This window comes from Dasypus novemcinctus, chromosome 15 (genome assembly GCF_030445035.2).
Source record: "Dasypus novemcinctus isolate mDasNov1 chromosome 15, mDasNov1.1.hap2, whole genome shotgun sequence".
NCBI classification, from domain to species: domain Eukaryota; kingdom Metazoa; phylum Chordata; class Mammalia; order Cingulata; family Dasypodidae; genus Dasypus; species Dasypus novemcinctus.
Window position 1 is genome coordinate 79,608,789 of NC_080687.1, and position 20,025 is coordinate 79,628,813.

The following is a 20,025-nucleotide window of genomic DNA, read 5'->3' on the forward strand; positions in this document are numbered from 1 at the left end:
TTAGACATAGCAGAGGCCCTGAGAAGAGAGATGAGCAGTTTGCCTAACAGTTTATAGCTGGCCTTGTGGAGATACTAGAGCAGCTGAGCTCAGAGAGAAATGAACCCTGGGAGAGAGACAAGACTTGTCCCAGCCGACAGCTGATATTGGAAAAAGCCCGGACCACAGTGCCTTAAGAGGAAGTGGAAGCCTGAACCCACAGAGCCTTGGGAGGGGGAGGAAGATTAAACTTTCACAGATATCGCTCGCCATCTTGCACGTCAAACACATGGCAACAGACTTTGGAGAGGGAAGTAATTTTCACTTTATGGTGTGGGAACTGTAAGCTTCTACCCTAAATAAATACCCTTTATAAAAGCCAACAGAGTTCTGGTACTTTCTTTCCATCGGCACCCTTTTGGCTAATACAAAGGTTGATTGTAAATATGTGGAAATCGATAGAGTTGATGGTAGCACCTTTTGAGTATAACCAACACTGCTGATTTAAAAATGTGATTGTGGCTTGAAGAGGTAGTCTAGGGAGGTTAACGTTAATTGAAAGACAGCTAGAGGATAATCTAGAAACTGTATAACAGTGATTTTGGTGATAGATGAAGATTGTGGTTAGTAATATAAATACAAGGATGTTCCTCTATTACAAAGTGTTAAGAATATGGTGTTACTGAGGCAGGTCCTTTTAGGAAAAGGGAAGACGAGTCTAACATCTGGCAGAAAAACATGGCTGCTAAACATGTGGCCATGGAACCCCACTTGGAAGGCCCCTGAGGGAAAGCCCACCACCAAGAAGGCTACTGGAAGAACCCTGCAAGACGCTGGCCATGAGAACCCCATTTGGAATGAAATCCCATTTGGGGTCAAGGGAAAGCATGGGATACCCTCAAAAGGCCTCACTACTGGCCCCTGGGGTAACCAATCAGAATAGCAAACAGCTGGAACCCCAATATTAGGAAGGGGAGGAGTAAATAATAGCTTAATAAAGGTAGCCCACAAGCCCCAAACTCATTCTCTGCCTAGAGGAGCCCAAATCTACACATCTAGGTGTGTGATCCTGTTCTCGTCTTCCATTTCTCAATAAACTACTAGCCTAACTAAACTGGTATGTTCTTAACTTCTTTTATGTAACATAGCCAAGAACTTGGAAGAATCCAGCATCCTCCAACTTCCCCAGACTTCAATACATGAGAAAAATACAACTAATGTAACATATAGACTATAAAATTAGCAGTAAATTGTAATATTTTTGTAGTAAAGACAAAGAAGATACTATATTAATGCCAAAGGTAAAAAAAATATGGGATTTAGTTTTATGAGATATGCATATGATCTTCATTTTTTTCCTTCATTTTCTTTACTAACAAGGAAATCTTGGCCATGTCATTTTACCAACCTGTGCTCCTTTATGTGCCTTTTTGAACATTGGTGAAATAGATTGAGTTTTTCTTTAGGAATAATGGGATGAATATGCCTGGACAGAATATTTTGAAGTAATGCTTCTGTAATTTGTTAAGCTGCCTTTTCATCTGTTATATTTTTCGAAGTTGAAATAAAGTTTACTTTTTAAATAAGATAATTTTGTTTAGTTTAGAAACAAAAGTGCCCTGCTCGTTTTGAAGTGAAAATGAAGCCTGAAACTTAGAGGTGGGAATTAACAGATGATTAAGATTGCTGATAAACCGTATAGATGCTTTTTCTGTATGTTACAGAATAGCCAAAAATTGATACCTGAAATTACGAAACTGGTTATACTGATCTCACCTTTGTATATGGTCATTGTTAATTAAGACTTGCCATTATGATTATTCTAAACTGGACTCACCCCTGTGTATCTTTCTCTAGAGTAGCCCCACTCTGGTGAATACCCGCTCTGGTGATGTCATTCTATAAGGACCCTACCCTTGTTTATGGTTATTTCTAAACTCTTGCTCATACTTACTATTGTGATGGCAACCACTCTACCACCCTCCCTTGTTTGATTGTTGATCGTATAAAAACACTAATCCTAAAAACCAGAAGGACAGATTGACACCCCAGTCTCCAGTCCTTCCAGAGGCGTTAAATAAACCTGCTTTCTCTGGAAACCATCTTGGTGGGGGCTTCAATTCATCTGCTCTGGGGAACAACCCAGGGGGACCCCTGTGGGATGCCCTTCAATTCCACTGTTATCAGATACTTCAGCGTATTTTATTCCTCATCAGGAACACCCCGCCATTCTTTACCGTCTAGTGAAAATATGTGCATTTTCTTTTCCCCTGTGCCAGAGCCCCTCCTTCAGATTTAATCTCTTTCAACGAACTTTTGTTCTCAAAGAAATTTTAAATGAATTGCTATAATATTTACATTACTTCATCATTTGCGAAAGGCTTGTGAACCACATTAGACTGTGAGCTCCTAAAGGCTGGAAGATTAGCGTTCTGATTTTTTTGTTGACTTTCCTCTCCACCCCAGGGTGGCCCGAAGCTTGGCAGTCAGCAGGCGCTCAGGAAATAACGTCGAGAAAGCCTCCGGGCTCGGTCGCTCTCCCCCGCCGACCACCCCTTTCAAGTAGGATCCTATAACCGCTTTTTCAGGCAGCCAGAGCACGGGGGCCAATCGGGATGTGGCAATTTCACATTCTAGAGCTGCTCTGGAGCGGCACAGACCTTACGAAAAAAACCGTTTTCCAAACACCGGCTAAATCTTGGGAAGTGACTTTCTCCAGATTTCTCGGCGCTTCGCCAAACCCCACTCTTCCCCTTAAGGGAATCCCCGCGACGCCTTTAAGGAACGACAGCGTAAAATTGACAAACGGTACAGCCAATCACATCTCGGGAAACCCGGAAGGGGCGGCTCCTGGGCGTGTCATTGGCCCGGCGGCGCGGGATTGGCCGGCCCGTGGGCGGGTGCGCGGTGGCGGGAGTTTTCGGATGTGTTGGCGGCGGCCAGGGCGGCAGCAGTTGGGCCGGGACCCGCGGGCGGTGTGGTCGGAGGAGAGCAGAGGGCTAGCCTGCGGCCCGAAGCGCGGACACTGTCGCGGATCCCTGAGTTCCGAGGGGAAGGATGGAACGACACCGGCCGCGCCTGCACGCCGCAGCGCATGGCCCCGCCGCGGGGGCCCCCTATCCCTCCTCCGCCTCGGTCCGCAGCCGCCGCGAGAGCAAGATGCCGCGCAAGAAGGGTCCCCAGTACGCTGCGCCGCCCGGCGGCCCCGAGGAAACTGGGGAAAAACGCCCCAAGTTTGTAAGTGTCGCCTGGAGCTCCGGGTGGGGGCAGCTCCCTTTCTGCCTAGGGTCTGCCCCTCAGGTCCGGGGCTCTTCACGTTCACTCACCTCTGACTGGGCTGGCATTCGAGGTGGGCCCACAGGTCCTCGGGGGTTTCATTTTGATTGGTGTCCAGAGCTGCCAGTCCGGTCTTTGACTGCTCATGGGGTCCAGTTCTATTTGGACGTTGTGCAAAATACTCTGAATTTTACCTTGCCCCACCCAGATTTCTTAAGAATGACGTGAAGAAGCAATTAAGTGGACCGACGTCACTTAGGTGGACATTGCATTTTTTAAAGTCGAATTCCTCCTCCTCCCCCGTCCCCAGTGGAAAAGGGTATGAGAGATAAAAGTGAGTTTTAGGCAAGGGTATTTCTTTTTCTGCATAGTGTTTTAATCTAAGAAGAACGTTTTAACCTAGATATTACTTTATAGTGGAAATAAATAGCTCGTTTTAAAATTTGGCGGGCCATGTGCTCACTACTAAAGAATGTTTCGTTTGGAATGAAGTTTAAATATTTGAAACCCACTATTCCTGTTGCTTTTCTTAGTTACTTTAACACTTAACATAAAATTGAAAATTTAATGCTGACATCTCCATTTTGCTTAGCATGGGAAAACATCTTTTAGTGATAGGTGAAATTTTACAGCACAGCATGTACCCCATGTGGAAAAGTAAACATTGTGAAGAATGTAAGCCATGATTCACAAAATAAGGGAATAAAGGTTTGTAAGTCAGGAGTGAGTCACTTGGTATAACTTTTATTTAAAAATTATAGGCGTGGGATGAAACTGAGAGCAGATATACAAGATGTGTTAGAATACAGAAAGTGAGGAATGGATTAATTACACTAGATTAATTATCAAGATGGCCATAGAAATGGTGAACTTTTCAAGGTTTTCAGCTATTTAGTAGGAGGATTAAATATGCACCAGATGAATGTTGTCTTGACAGAGCTGAAAAATAAACGGGATAGTGTTAATGGGGCAATGAAAGATTCTGTCCAAATAAGAAGAATCTACTGGGGCAATGACTTTCTCTTCTTACAGTCTGTTTTCTCTGTTAAAAATTGCATCCCATTTCTGACTTCTGTGGTAGAAAATATAATCAGGATGTGCGATTTGCTGTTACTCATTCTCTGCAAGGAAGCCATGGAAACAGGACCTAAATAAATATTTAGGCTGAGTTTCATTGAATTTCATTCAGTTGATTCCAATTTTAGTACTGTTCTTTGCCTTTTTGGTGAAATAATATGGCATATCGACTTTCTCAGCATGACTTTTATTAAAAGGGTCATTGTGAGGACGAAATGCCATAATAGATGAGACAATACTTTCATCCTCTAAAACTAATAAACATATCTGAAATACAAGTGTTGCATTGGGATGGGGGTGGGTGTCTGATTTGAACCATAATTTCATAGTTAATTTGAAAGAAATTTGGGCTCTTGGTTATTTCTGAAACTAATTTAATTTATGTTTTTGCTTATGTGGTAATTTCTTCACATATTTCTTCCAATTTGCTGATTCTGTTATCAGCTATGTCTAATCTGCCATCTAACTTGTTCACTGAGCATTTGATTTAGAAGTTACAGTTTTCGTTTCTGTAAGTTCCATTTGTTTCTTTTTCAAGTCTGCCTCATCATTCCTGATCGTCCTTGTTTCTAACTTACCTTCGTGTGCTAGTTACTTTTTTTCCCCAACATTTCATACCTGGCTGTTCTTAGTTTCTATTTGACAATTCTAGTATCTGCAGTCTTGGACTGTTTAGATTGATTTGCACCATGCTGGCTTGCTCTGTCCTCCTTTGCTTAGGGGTATTTGTAAGCTCTTTGTTATTAACGTGTAGAATTCCTGGAGGCCTAAATTGGGGATGCTTTTCTTTAGAGATAATTTGAGTCTGTTTCTATCAGGAACCTGGGAGTGCCCCTGATTTGGGCCACCTTCCTATTGAGCTGGGATTCTTAAGGGGGGCTGGAGATCCAGGCTCAGCTCTTGTCAGTCTGCCTACTGCTCTCAGACCTACCCCTGTAACTTTTATATTTATCTGGAGGGAGAGTTCAGCAATGCCTCAAAAAGTGATGGTTGTATAGCTCAGGCTGCTATATTGCTGGATGTCAAGTCAGGTCCTTTTTCTTGATTTGGGATGAAGTGATGTTAGTCTGAATCTCTCAGGTCACCTGGTTATTTATCTGAACCAGGGCAGTTGCTTTTAACTGGAACAAGTAATATAGGTTGGTGACATGACAGAAATAAGGATATTTTTGGTGTTTGATGTTTTGCTCTCTACAACTGCAAGCTGGTAATAGAACTGAGGGTAAATTTGCCACTTGCTCCTATCTTAGTTTAAGAAAGTAGGAGCTCTGATAGCCACTGACATCTTGTTTTATTTAGAGCCCTGAATAAACAGATAAAAAATCGTGTTTTCTATTGTGTGCTTAGTTGTGGGCCCTAAGTCACTTGTGAATTGTGTATAAAAGTTTATGTGTAACTTAGACTATTTCCTCAGAAGTATGTAAAAGCAGTAGGAATAGGAATCTGTTTTAAATGTAAGATAGGAGAGCGGGTGTAGCTCAGTGGCTGAGCACCTGCTTCCCATATATGAGGTCTGTCAGCCAAAGGAGTTCTGATGCAAAATACCAGGAATCAGTTGGTTTTTATAAAGGGTAGTTATTTGGGGTAGAAGCTTACAGTTACCAGGCCATAAAGCATAAGTTACTTCCCTCACTGAAGTCTTTTGCCATGTCTTAGAGCAAGACAACTGCCGAAGTCTGCCATGGTTCAGGCTTCCTGGGTTCCTCTTTTCCCAGGGTTCATTTCTCTCCTGGCTCAGCTCCTTTGTTTTCTCCACAAGGTCATCTGTAGACTTTGAGGCTCTGTAGGCTCTGCCTCTCTCCACGAAGCCACCTGAGGACCAGCAGGGTTTATGCCCTGTCTATGGAGAGACGTCTCTATTACTCTGTGTTCTTCTCCTGTTTGTTCACTTCCCGGGCTCTAGCTCAAAACTCCAGCTCTGTCCTTTGCCATGTCTTTTACCTGTGAGCCCCACCACCAAGGATTGGGAAGCCTACTGACATGGCCCAGTCAAAGCCCTAATCATAATTTAATCATGCCCAGATACAGACCAGTTTACAAACCATAATCCATTATCTATTCTTGGAATCCATAAACCACATCAAACTGCTACAAGGTCCCAGTGGAGACTTTGTGGAGGTAGAATTCAATAGGATCATTAAACTTGATATCTATCCCAGGTCACACGCTCAGTACCTGGACTTGAGTCCCATTTCCCACCAAAAAGCAAAAAACGGAGCAAAGCAGTTGCCTTGCTTATCGTGAAAGCCTCTTAAATAACCCTGGACACTTCATTCCTATTTCCCACTGTTCTTAGCTATACACAGAGTATGCACAGTGGTGGTCAATGAACATTCTAGAATGGGGGCCAGTAATTTGAAAGGAGGCCTATAAATGAGATGGGCTAAGTTGGGGAGTAGCTCTTCTTTTTTAGGGAGGAATAGCTTTTAAAGTTCTCACAGGCTTTAATGCATCTAATAATTTAAACACTGCATGTAATATTGTGGTTTCTGTCAGGATGATTAATTATTTTTATGTCATTGCTACACCCTCAGTTTTGGTTGTGATCTAATTTCCACCATTAATATCTGTATGTCTGCTGTGTTTAGACATTGTTAATATAAATTAACTTTAATGAATGCTTACCAAGAGCCAATCACTATTCTAAGTGCTGTATAAATATCAACTCCTTTAATCCTTACAACAAGCCTACCAGGTAAGTTGTATTATTGGTACTGTTTTACAGATGGGGAAACTGAGGTACAGCAGCTAAACTGCCTTAGGGCTATCAGTTCGTTTTTAAGGGTGGAATTTGAAGCAAGGCAGGCTGGTTCCAGAGATCTGTATTATTCTCCCATGGCTATTGAGAATTTTAAGCTTTATGACTTTTCTCAACCAGGAACCTCTAACAATGATTAGCAATGTTTTTAATGACTCTAGAATTTGTGATTTCGTGATTATAGGCAGGTTGGAGAGTCTTTATTGTAGTGGAACTTGAGTATAATTGAAATCAGAGTACACCAGATGAGGTTAGTACATGCTTGCCCAATTGTGTTGGTGTTATTGGGAGGCATATATGGTAGGCTGAATACTGGTCTCCCCAAAGATATCAGTGTCCTAATTCTTGGAAGATTTTGCACATGTGATTAAGTTAAGGATTTAAAAATGGGGAGATTATGATGGATTATCAGGGTGGGGACTAAACATGTATATGTATATATCCTTACAAGATGAGGCAGAGGGAGATTTGATAGAAGCGGAGAAAGCAATGTGACCATGAGGGCAGAGACTGGTTGTATAGGGTCACATCCACCAGAAATTGGAAGAGAAAAGGAACGTATTCTCCCTAAAGCCTCCACAGGGAGCATAGCCCTGCCGACATCTTGGTTTTTGCTTAGAGAAACTGATACTGAACTTTTGGACTCCAGAACTGTAAAAGAATAAATATCTTTTGTTTTAATCTACCAAGTTTGTGTCACTTTGTTGCAGCCACCACGGGGAAATAATATAACCAGTAATAGCTATGGGGATGATCAATTTGAAAGGTTTGGTGAGCAGTTTATTAAGTGTATGTATTAGGAGAACCATCAATTCATTTACGTCTCTCCCTTATATCATTTTATTTCCGAAGGTTTGAAATTTAGGGAGGCTAAAAGGCAACCACGGTTTGGCCTCCTGGAATAACATGCAGAACCTTCATTGATCTTGGTCTGCTGTATCATTTTCATAGTTGCCAGGAAGCTGAGAAAAGATGGAAGTGATTTCTGCATACTCTTTTTTGAATTTATTCCTTCATGAGTCCTTAGCTTCGTTGATGCTTTCAGTTGTCCTAGAATTAAGTTGTCAAGAATTGGAGATAGTGTTTTTAGTTTAAGGCTTTAGGTACCTGAGTTTTATTCATGTCAAAATTCTGCCTAACACATCAGACATTGAAACTTTCCTATGAAGGTAGAACCATTTTATTCAGTAAATTGCTCTGAATCTTCCTAGACTTTCTTTTCATTCTACCCTCCTATGAGAAAAACAAAAATTTTTGTTAATATATGATTTATCAAAAGGAACAAAAGATACATGTCAAGTGGCTTTTTGGGGGGGCTTCATTTAACTGCTGGAAATAGATAGTATATGGTATTTATTACTTGCTTCTGGATCCCTCTGGATCTTTTCTTTGAGGAGGTAGGGATGCTTATCTCAGATTTGGAGCAAGGCTTAACTGCTTTTTTAAAGACTCATGTCTTTAATTATGAAGCACGCAAACTGACATACATTTATTACATTGTGCAACAATCTCATCTAGTCTATCTTGTAGCAATTTCTTCTGAACAGATGTTACCTGAAACACCTTTGTGCAGTTGGTGGAATGCGAAAATTTGTCATGCTTTTATTATTGTTGTCTTGAATTAACTCTACTTTATAGCATAACTTTATTGCTGTGTCCTAGAATCTTTATATATTTATTGCCTTATAAATTGGATTTAAAATTGGCTTTTTATATAGAATGTAAATTAACATGTGTATAACTTGTTTATGCTTGCAGAATAATACAAGAGAAAAACTGCTATGCATTATACTAATGTAATTGTCTTTAACTCAGCACATAGTATCATCCAGAGTAGGAATCAAATGAATGCTAAAGAATATGCTTACCATCACACTCTTACTTGTTTATTCCAGAAACTAATTTGACTTTCCGATCTATAAAATATAGATTAAGCATAACCTTTTACTTCATAGGATATTAAGATCAAAGAATAGGCTTTCTTTGAAAAAGATCTACAAAGGTAACTTTTTCTCTCAGTAGCATCAGGGTGGCATTGAAATAGTTCACTGTTGGGAGTAATTTTCTCAAGCAGTGAATCAAATAGACATTATTAACTTACGGGAGAATTTAATAAGAGTGTAAATAAGTTTTTGGTGCTGGAATTTTCAAATTACTAGTTAATGAAAATTATTTGGAAATGCTTGCAATATTTTTTATTCTTCAAAAAACTCACAGCCATCCTTTCTGTCATTTCTGTAAGAGAGACATTATGAATGGCATTTATGAACAATGACTTGTACTACTCCCTGGGTTTGAATCCCAGCTATGTCATAGATTAGCTGTGTGAACTTGGGCAAATTACTTGGCCCTCTTTCCATGCTCAGTTTCCTCACGTATAAAATAGGGTTGTTGTGGAGATTAAAAGTTAATATGTGATGGACTTGGCTCATTGTAAGCTTCATGTATATATTTGCCATTTATATCATTGTTGTTTTTGTTATTATTAGTAGTAGTTGTAGTGCAGTTTTCCCCTGTATTTTATGATATTAGGGATATTACATTGGATATTTGGATAATTTTTATGAAAGAAAATCTTCATTGGACTAGGGTGTTATGACAGAAATCTCTGAAGTTACAAGAAAAATTAGTTCTGAGCTTTATTTCTCATGGTGTGGTGAAGGAAAGCCATTCTATCCTCATTTCTTAACTGGCATGCCAGGAGACATTCAAATTGATGCAGAGTCTGGATTCTGATGGCTGAATGACTAGAGTCAGGTCCTGAAGCTTTTTGAGGAGTGTATTAATTTGTGAAATGAGGATCGTGAAACATGAGCACAGTTGAAACTTACAGAAAAGAAACTTACAATGGAAACATTCTCAAATATAGAAACAAAGAATTTTTGTGATATTCCAGTATGGACTAGAATGATAATGAAAATAATGTTACTTATATGTATATACATATGAAACTTAAGTATAAACTCTTTATGGTTATGACTGTTTTGTAACTATAAAACTAAAACAGATTTACATATAAAATCCAAAACAAAATTATAAAACCAATAAAATTCAAATTAACAACATTAATGTAATGTGATTGATGATGATGTTTTGCTGAAATTAAGTCACTTCTATTGGATTTAAGACTGGAAAGATATGTATATGGCTTATATTTTCCTTTCTGTCAACTTGATTCTTGAATGAAATGGGATCCCAGAAACTTGAGGAAGGTAAGCATAGATAGATGAATGCAAAGACTCAACCACTGTTGGCTGAAGTCTGCCATCAGACACCACTTATTTTTGTTTGGTTCACAGGGTTTTGACTATGGGTTGAGTAGTGAACTGTTAGAAATCTATTTATGGTAAAAAAAGAGCTGTATGTAAATAATTTTTAATAAATTAAATGAAGCAGTTAGAGCAGAAAGAATCAGAACCAATACCACCAGCATCTATATTCATTTTCTTTTGAAATTTAACTTTCCATAGCCCTGGGTACATGATTGCTAGAATAGTATCATTTTGGAATTATGATTAGCCTTTTGGAACAGAAATCCTTTTTAAGTGGAGGAGTGGGTGAAGATTTCCTCTGTTATGATGTTGTTTGGCTTCACTTGGTGCCATATTGGTAGTAAACACAAATGCAAGCGTGGTTTTGGTTTCCTAGGCTCCTTAAAGCAGATACCATAAAATGGGGTGGCTTACATTATGGGATTTTATTAGCTTACAGTTTGAGGCTGAGAAAATGTCCGAATCAGGGCTTCACCAAGGTGATGAAATGAAACACCATAAATTCTATTTTCCTGCTCCATATCTATATCACCCTGAAATCTTTATTTTTTATTTCCTTAAGTTAAGGGCATACATAGCTTATTATTATTTTTTTTCCCTCTTCATTTTAGTATTGATTGGTGTGGCAGTTTGAAATTATTTTATGAATACCAAAAAGAGAAAGATTGTGTTTATAAACTAATCTCTTCCTCTCTGTGTGGTACCCTTTGATTATATTAAATTCAGTTGAGGGGACTTTGATTAGGTTAATTATTAAGATTGATTTAGGGCTTCTGATTGGACTGCGCCAGGGAGGTGTTACTCAGGTTGAATCTCTGCCCCCTTTCTGGGTCTGATATAAATGAAAACACAGAGAGAGACTACTCAGAGAGATACAGGAAAAGGAAGCCACCATTTCTGATCCTGCTATGTAAGAAAAGATTGCTTAAACAAAAAGCCCCATGAGGCTGGACCTATGGGGAAGTTCAAGAGCCTGGAGGGGAAGGCTGAAAACTTGACAGAGATTAGTGGGCATCTTGCTTTACCACATGGCAACATGGCAGGATCAACAGTAGCTGACTTTGGAGAGAAAGCACCTTTTATGATGGCCTGACTTTTCATGGCCTAGAAACTAAGATTATACCCCAAATAAATCCCCTTTATAAACACCAACACATTTCTGCTGCTTTACATCAGCAGCAGCTTTGGTAAACCAAAACAATCGGTGTTCTATTTTTTTTTGAGTGTTCCTGTCTCTTTTCTTGAAAAGTAGATCCACAAATAGAATTAACACTCAGCATTCTCATCTCTCCATTTTGAGTATCATAGCACCTCTTAAATACTGGAAAGGAAGGGGACTAGGATTTAACGTGTCAAATACGTAATAAAGGCCTTATGTGTGCTGAGGTGTAGATAAACTCAAGAAGTTAGTGCTAAGTAAGACCTTCATGGGTTAGAGGTAGCCAAGAACCTTTTCAGAGTGCCAGAGTTCTCCCCAGTGAAATTACTGCTAATTCTAGGCCTTTCCAGAAGTAAAAAAAGAAGTGTACATGCCTTTTAGAATTATGGTCTAGAATTTTTTGAAACTCTTAATAAGATACATGAATTAGTTTAATTCTAAGATCCTTATTACTGCATTTATTTGGTTAATTTTATTAAGTATATTTCCAGGATGTCATGAGTTTATCCTTTAATTGCTGCATTTTTCCAAGGTGGGCTATTTATTGGGGAGTCATAAAATGAATCTTTGTAAGATCAGTTTTTAAATAAAAGATTTGCAATGGTGACATTAATTATTGGCTTTTATATAGAGTTAACCCTTTTTTATTTATCAAAATCTTGGATAGAATTCAATTCAAAATGGCAATTACAATTCATATTTGAATAAAAATTTCACAGCTTGAGAAATGAATATGAAAAGGAATACACATAATCTGCATTTAGACATTCGGTGTGACAATTCATTTCTTCATCAAAGGTGATGGTCTCCAATTAAACCACTGTTCGAACTATACTCAACCTCTCCCCTGAGATTATTATTTTGATCTTAGTGATATGTTATCTTGAAACTGCATTTAGTTTATGCATGTGTTTTTGGAAGTCACTTTCTCTCTTTGTGGTGCTTGCTACAGATGTGCACTTATAGTAGAAATCTGAATGCTTGGCTAATTGAAAATCTATGCAAAATTGTTCTAACCTTATAACTCCTAGTTCATTAACCTTTCATGATTGATTTAAATTTAAATGCATTCGATATACCCTAAATATCCATTTCATTTTATAAAAGATTCCAGTGGTGGTAGATAAGGGCAGGTAAATACAACCAGAAACATATCTATGTCAATGGAGAGCAGAGCCTGCCAAACTTATGCTCCTCCAGGGGCTGGGCAGTGGGACTTTGGAGCCTCATCTCTACCACTGTGATAAAAGGGCTGAGGCTGTATTCAAATATGGCTGGCTCTATGTCCTTGGGCAGGTTAATTAATCTCTGTGCCTCAGTTTTCCTATCTGCAAAATGAAATAATCACAGCATCTACATTCATAGTATTGTTGTAAGGGTTAGAAGAGTAAATGTATGTTACAGTAGTTCTAGGCCCAGTGTCTAGCACTTCATACATGACTACTATTACTAGTTTTATTCTTTTGATTCTTTTGCAGACTTCAAAATAGGGGAGACTCCCATGTTACAGTTTTAAATTCTCTATGGCTGGTCATCTTGAAGGAGATGTGACAGGATTTCAGTTATTGACTGCATTTTGACCTTTCTCCTCCTGCCTCATTCTGTCTTTTCCATGGGACACACCCCCATTGTGTCCAGCGACCCTGCCTTTATTAGAGCAGGGCATGTACTGGAGGTTTGGCCCTGGTACATGCTCCCCTCCTTTCAGACTTCTAGTCCCTTGATTTTGCCTCTCTTTCTCCTGACAATATTTATTCCATACCAAACCCACAGCCACAAAAGTAAACCTTTGCCCTCCCTTCCAACAGGATGCCTTTGAACTTCTTCCCTCCTCAAAACTCACATAAAATAGAATATAAATAAATAGAACCTCTGTCCTTTATCTAGTTACCTCAAATCTCCAAGACTGGAGCAACCTGACAGCCTTCTCATTAGAAACCCTTCCCATCTATATGAACTGATGTCTATTGGCAAGCAAAGATTAGCTACGTCCTCAAAGCTGCTAGAAGATAATCATTATCACATGAGTTCATTTATTTAGCTCTTAAGAGTGTGGAACCACTTCTCACACAATGCTTTGAAGTAGGTACTATCATAACTCTTGTTTTGCATATGGTGGAACTGGGGCAGAGAGAGAGGTTGGGTAGCTTTCCTGAGGTGCCACAGATGGGAATAGGTAAGCCTGGATAAAAACATGGCTTTCAACCTGTCTCTTAGTCATTTCTTTTCTCATGTCTCTCTACATATATACTAACCCTTTATCACTCTCTTTACCTCCTCTGTGGCATAATTCCTTTTTGTTGTAAACAGTTTTTTAAACTGAAAAATAATATATGCACCTGGTAAAAAGAAGTCCAACAGTATAAGACTATAAAGTGAAATTCACTATGGCTGGCTGCCCTCTGCGCCCAGGAGTTCAGGTTCTTCCCTACAGAGGCAACAGGGCTTATCATTTTCTTTTGTGTCGTTTAATGATATTCTGTTTTTACCCGCAAGGGAACCCACTGCAGCATTCACTCAATACATCTTAGAGATAGTTGCCCCTACCTCTGAGCACTCACCCTGATACCTTCTTCAGAGAGAAAATAAAGCCATTTTGCTTGAACTTGCTCAATTTCCTGCTATTGGAGCTGTAATCTTTATCTGCAACCATTCTTCATCTTTTCTCCTCCAATGTTCACAGAACTGTCTGTTTTTCTGCTCAAGGTTAATTCCTTTACCACTGGTCTTGACCCAACCCCATTCCATCAGGGATGTTTCACTCTATGGGTTTTATCCTATAAGAATGCTCAAATCTCTCCTATTATAAAAGAAGTACAGAAACAAAATCAAATAACCCACTATCCAACTTTCCCTTGATCCTTTGCACCCGCTACACATCACACTCTGCTTCCTTCCCTTACAGTCACATTTCTTGACTTAGTTGTTTTTGTTTATTCAGTAAATATTTGAATGCCTTTAATAGCACAAGTGGATACAATCTGATCCTTGACTGCAAGATGCTCACAGTCAGTCTAGTATTGAAAGTGTGCTGTAGTGTTACTTGGAAGTCCATGTTGTGTAATCTTTAAGAATTCAGGCTCTGGAGTTAACCTAGATTTAAATCTTGGCTCTGCTCTGCTATTTGATAGCTGTATGACATTGGAGAATTGCTCTTTTTTCCCCCCTCGTTTATAAAATGAGGACTGTAGTGGCTAACACATAATAAACGCTAAATAGCGCTTCACTTGCAGCTGTTATGATTATGACATCATCAATAAATGGTAGGGTGGGCTCATAAAGGAGGTGTTGAGCCAACTGCCCATTAGATCCTCAGCCTTTCCTTTGCTTCTGTCATTTCACTGAAATTGTTTTAGCACACCACCAGTTGCAGATCCAGTGACTGATTTTCAAGTTTCATCTTACTTGACTTCTTCAAAGTATTAGCACTGGCCTCTCATTTCTGAAACCTTTTGCCATAAACTATATGATGTACTTCTCTTCTGATTGTAGCCCATCCTTCTTTCTAGTCTTTCTGATTAGTGTGCCTTTTATTATCTCTTTGATATTCTTTTCATTTTATTTCATAACTCTTTTGACCATGAGCTCATCAATTTCTAGATCATCCACCTAGATCAGTGCTGTCCAGTAAAACTTTCTGTGATAGGGAAATGTTCTCTGCTGCTATGGCTTTTAGGCACTTGAAATATGGCTAGTGCTACCAAGGAACTGAATTTTAAATTTTATTTTGTTTTCATTAAATTACATTTAAATGGCCACGTGTGACTAGTTGCTACCATATTTGACAGCTTAGATCTAGAAGCTGATGACTCCTTAAACTCTTTTTATTTGGGATCCTCCTCTGAGCTGTTCAAAACAGTCAACTTCCTATTTTCAGTGGATGGCCCAGATATCTCAAATACGAAATCTTAATTTGAGCTCATATCTCCTTCCTGCACAAACCTCTTTTTTCTTTATTCTCTGGGTAAATGGCATCATTCTATACTTGGAAATATTCTTGAATTCTTGATTTTTAACTTCCACATATATTTGGTTATCCAGTTACCTTAATTTTATCCCCTAAGTACTTTTTAGAGTACTTCCCAGCCTTATTGTCCCTGACCCAGGTAAGACTTGTTTTTCTCTGCTGGATTATTGCAGTACCGTTCTTGGCTACTTGATTTCCTTGGCTCTTGTCTTGACTGCCCTACTCCATTACATCTACCGCATCACTGCTACAACAGTTTTTGGGAGCACAAATGTGATTATGGAATCTGCTTAAAATCCTTTAGTTTCTCCCCTCTGTCATCCGCAGTGTAAAGGTCAAGCTCTTTAGCATGAGAAATAGTCCTTTTATGATCTTGTCCACATTTCTAACCCCATCTGCCATATAAATTCCTTGCAGATCCCTAAATGATTGCAATGCATTTTTTTTACCACCATTTAAAAAAATTATTTTTTAAATGTTTTTTATTGATATATATCATTCATACATGAACATGCATAAACAATAAGTGACAGTAAAGATCATGAAATTACAAAATAAAAATATATATCGTCATACAGGGGTCTCATACAACACCCCTCCACCAACACTTTGCATTGTTGTGAAACATTTGTTAAACTATTGATTGCAATGTATTTTTATAAACTAAACCTTCTGCCTGGAATTTCCCTCCATTATTTGTTTGGTCCATTTCAGTGCCCCCTTTGCAATACTTGAAGTGAATCTAGAACCTGGGATTTCCCCTGGCCCCTTAAGTAGCCCTCCTGAGATGCCTGCTCTCCACCGCATTTTAGACCAAGTTCTTTTGTCACATTCATCTTACTCTACCTTTAGAGAGTGAAATTCTGTGAGGCTTGCTAGATGGTCAAGTGTAGGAGGAACTTTTCGTTATTTGAATCTCAAATTCTCAATAGGTGCCAAGCAAGCTGTTGAACGAATTCACATTTTTCACCCAGTCTCCTATACTTAAGGATCTAGCTCCTCAATCGTCCAAAAATGGCAATACTTTCCAATGATTTTTTGAATTTTCTGGGCTAATGGACAAAAGACATAGCTTCTTTAACTACCCTCAGTGATAGGTGTACAGGAAAACAGCATCAGTGATGAGAAAAACAGATATGGGAGAATTAGTCTCATATCCTCTCAAGGTCTGTAGTTCTTAATAATTTGCACCACGTTCTTAAGATCATTGGGTGCCTTTCCAAGCTGTCAAATGCTGACTTCCCTATGGTCTTTGTTGACTAGTTTTATTAGTGCTCTTGAATGGTGTGATAATTGACATAAAACTACTTTGTTTTTAAAAGCCCTATGCAAACGTGCATGGGTTATTGCTGGAGTCATTGCTGTAATCTCCTTTTGGCATTGTTGGAAGATTGCCAAGGGCTGTTCGGCAGCAGTTGCTTGAGTTTGGAGCTTGACTACAGAAATTGGTGTGCTCATAAACTAATTTATGTCCTAGAATGTTATATGTTGGACTTTCACTATGTCCTGTGACAGTACAAGCATGCTTCAGTATTAGGCTGCTTTGTATTTAATCTCATTCATTTATTTCTATTCCCCCAATTCTTTTGATGAAAAGTGCAAAAGAAAGTATTAAGGTGAGGAACCATTTATTTCCATATGTATATCCCAGGTGGTAAAGTTACTAATGTTGTGTTATTTTTTTTAATCACCAAAAATGGAAAAATCAGTTACCCAAGCTATTTATTTTTCTGTAGTAGAACCTACTGGATTGTAAACTCCCTCAGGGAAGGTGCCATATTTTATTGATCTTTGTAATCCAGTGCCTAGTATGGTGACTTGCCTAAATTCTGAATAAATATATCCAGCTTGGTTAATATTTCTAAAAGAAATGTTAACTATAACCCACATATGCATAGTACTCAGACTGCCTGCAAGAGCTAAAATTGTGTTTGTTTTCTCCCTTTTTCAGATGTTAATTTCATAATATGCAATTCTCTCTCTGATTTGTTTTAAATGATAAAACAATTCAGAGGTAGTGATAAAAAGTAGTAATCAAATTATGCAAGAGAACAGTGGTAACTTTTATTTAATAAAAGGTTCAAATATAATCTAATTTAAAAATGAATTTCTTTAAGTAGTTACTGTGGTATAGTTAATTTCTGACTTGAGGCTTTCTTTATTTTTTGAGTGACATGTTGGAATGTGGATATTTTTGCGCCTTATGCTTTAGTTTTATTGTAAGAGCATGATTTATAAAGCTTGTGGTTTACACTAAAGCTTATAAAAATCTGTAAATGTGAATTAAAATATTCATTACATTTCTAATAGATACTTGGAAAGAGTAACTTTAAAAACCAAGGTGAAAAACCTCTAGTAAACCATACATTCTGGTCATTTTACAGAAATCATACCTGTTCTCCCAACTCCTTACACTCACCTGAATTTTTAAAGTATGGCTTTGTAGCCAGTGTTGTTGTTACTACTTTAAGCTCGAAAAAGCGAATGGTAAGAATGTCCTGGGGTATCTCATGGGTATCAAGCACATTAAGTACCCACTCTTAACTCTATGCTCAAAAGCCAGTTTCTCATTGAAACTTATATTTACTCCAATTCCCCATTTTTAAAATTGCAACTGGGAAGCGGATGTGGCTCAATAGATAGAGCGTCTGCCTACCATATAGGGGGTCCTGGGTTCGATACCAAAGTCCTCCTGGCCCATTTGGTGAGCTGGCCCATGTGGAGTGCCACATGCAGGGAGTGTCACCCTGGACAGGGGTAACCCTGAGCAAGGAGTGGCTCCCATGCAATGGTGTGTAGCACTGCACAGGATAAAAGCAGCCCGCCTAGGAGTGGTGCTGCATTCACGGAGAGCTGATGCAGCAAGATGATGCAACAAAAAAGAGACACAGAAAGAGACAATATGGGACGCAGTGAACTAGGGAGCTGAGGTGGAGCAAGAGAATGATCACCTCTCTTCCACTCTGAAAGGCCCCAGGATGGGTTCCTGGAGCTGCCTAATGAGAATACAACAGACATAGAAGAACACAGAGTGAATGGACACAGAGAGCAGACAACAGGGGGAAGAAATAAGAAGAAAAAAAAAACAAAAACAAAAAAACCCTGCAACTTTCAAATCTCCTGCAATGCATTCCAGGTCCCCCCTTGCTCTGCATGACTGTTCATTTTTTCTTAGAGCATTCATCATCTTCTAACACCCTGTTTAATTTACATATTTTTTATTGTCTTTTTCCGCAATAGGAAGTATGTTCTTTAGGCTTTTGTTTTATTCACTAACATAGCCCTTGTCAAGAAGATAGTAGATGTACAATAAATATATGATAAATGATGAATGAAATGATTGAGCCTATTAGGAACTTCTCATTCTGTAAGAATATCAAATTCTACATTTCAAGTTTTTCCTAATTCATGGTTAAAATATTATTTGACTTTAGTCTTAGACCATTACTATAATGTAAATTAGTATTTACACAAATATAATTAGTAAGTAGAGACCCTGCCATCATGGTGTTACCCCATAGTCCTTCATTTTGGTTATTTGCTTACTTGTCTTGCCATTATTTTGGTTGTATGCTTTTAAGGGCAGGAACTGGGTCTTTTTCGTTTTTAATGTGGTGTCTTGCACATGGTGGCAGCCTAATTATGTTTTGTATTAGGAAAATTAGGATTACTCTCATGTTCTATTTCTGATATTTTGTTATCAAGTCCTCATTTATGTTACGGGATTATCAAGAGAGTGGCATTTACCTTCACTTTCTCAAGATGTTATGTTATCTTTACATTTACAATAAAGAAAAATGATAGATTTCTTTTATCTCTGCCATTAATAAGTGTCATAAAGTAGAAAAATAAAGCTAAGTCAATATATTTTTGTTGCCACAAAAATTGAATTTGTGTCAAAAGGATTTGTGCTTGTAATGTAGTTATTCGTATATTTTTCTTGGAATTAAGTCTCTAGCAGGTGACAACATCAATAACTCAAAAAACCAAGGAGCTTTTTGAGATTGGTTAATTTATATATGTGATTAGAATACAAATGAATAATGTGCTTAATATATTCTGACATACTTGAAAATATAAAAAAAAAGTCCAGTCTATTAAAAAGTCTACACTCACAGTATTTGTTTGATTTTCAGATTTTCTTTTTTTAAAAATTGGCTAATGCATACATATTTATTTGAAAAGGAACTAATCTATATTTCTGCTTGGGGTGAAAAGTATTATCTATGGTAACTTTGTAAAAAACTTTTCTCATTATGAAATTAAATATGCTCATTACAGACAATTGGAAAAAATAGAAAAGTTTGTAAAAAATTGTACCCACTCCCACAATGGTCCCTGTCTTGTTTTTTCTATAAATGTGTGTGTATTAATGAAGTTGGAGTTATATTGTCTATGCAATTTTTTTTTTTTTTGTGGTACTGGAGATTAAACCCAGGACCATACATGTGAAGCAGGTGCTCAGCCACTGAGCTACACCCATTCTGCTTTGCAATTTAAAATCGTTTTTTTTTTGCAACTTTGAATGGTAAACCCT

General features: G+C 38.3%; 1 protein-coding gene across 1 annotated transcript in view; it reads left to right on the forward strand.

Moving 5' to 3' along the window:
- The first annotated feature begins 2,913 nt into the window (after positions 1-2,913).
- DIAPH3 (diaphanous related formin 3) overlaps positions 2,914-20,025 on the forward strand; it is a 564,743-nt gene continuing 547,631 nt past the window's right edge. Inside the window, exon 1 of the mRNA XM_058276598.1 lies at positions 2,914-3,216. Within this exon, the coding sequence (XP_058132581.1) occupies positions 3,037-3,216 (180 nt within the window). The 5' untranslated portion in view covers positions 2,914-3,036. The remainder of the gene's footprint in view (positions 3,217-20,025) is intronic.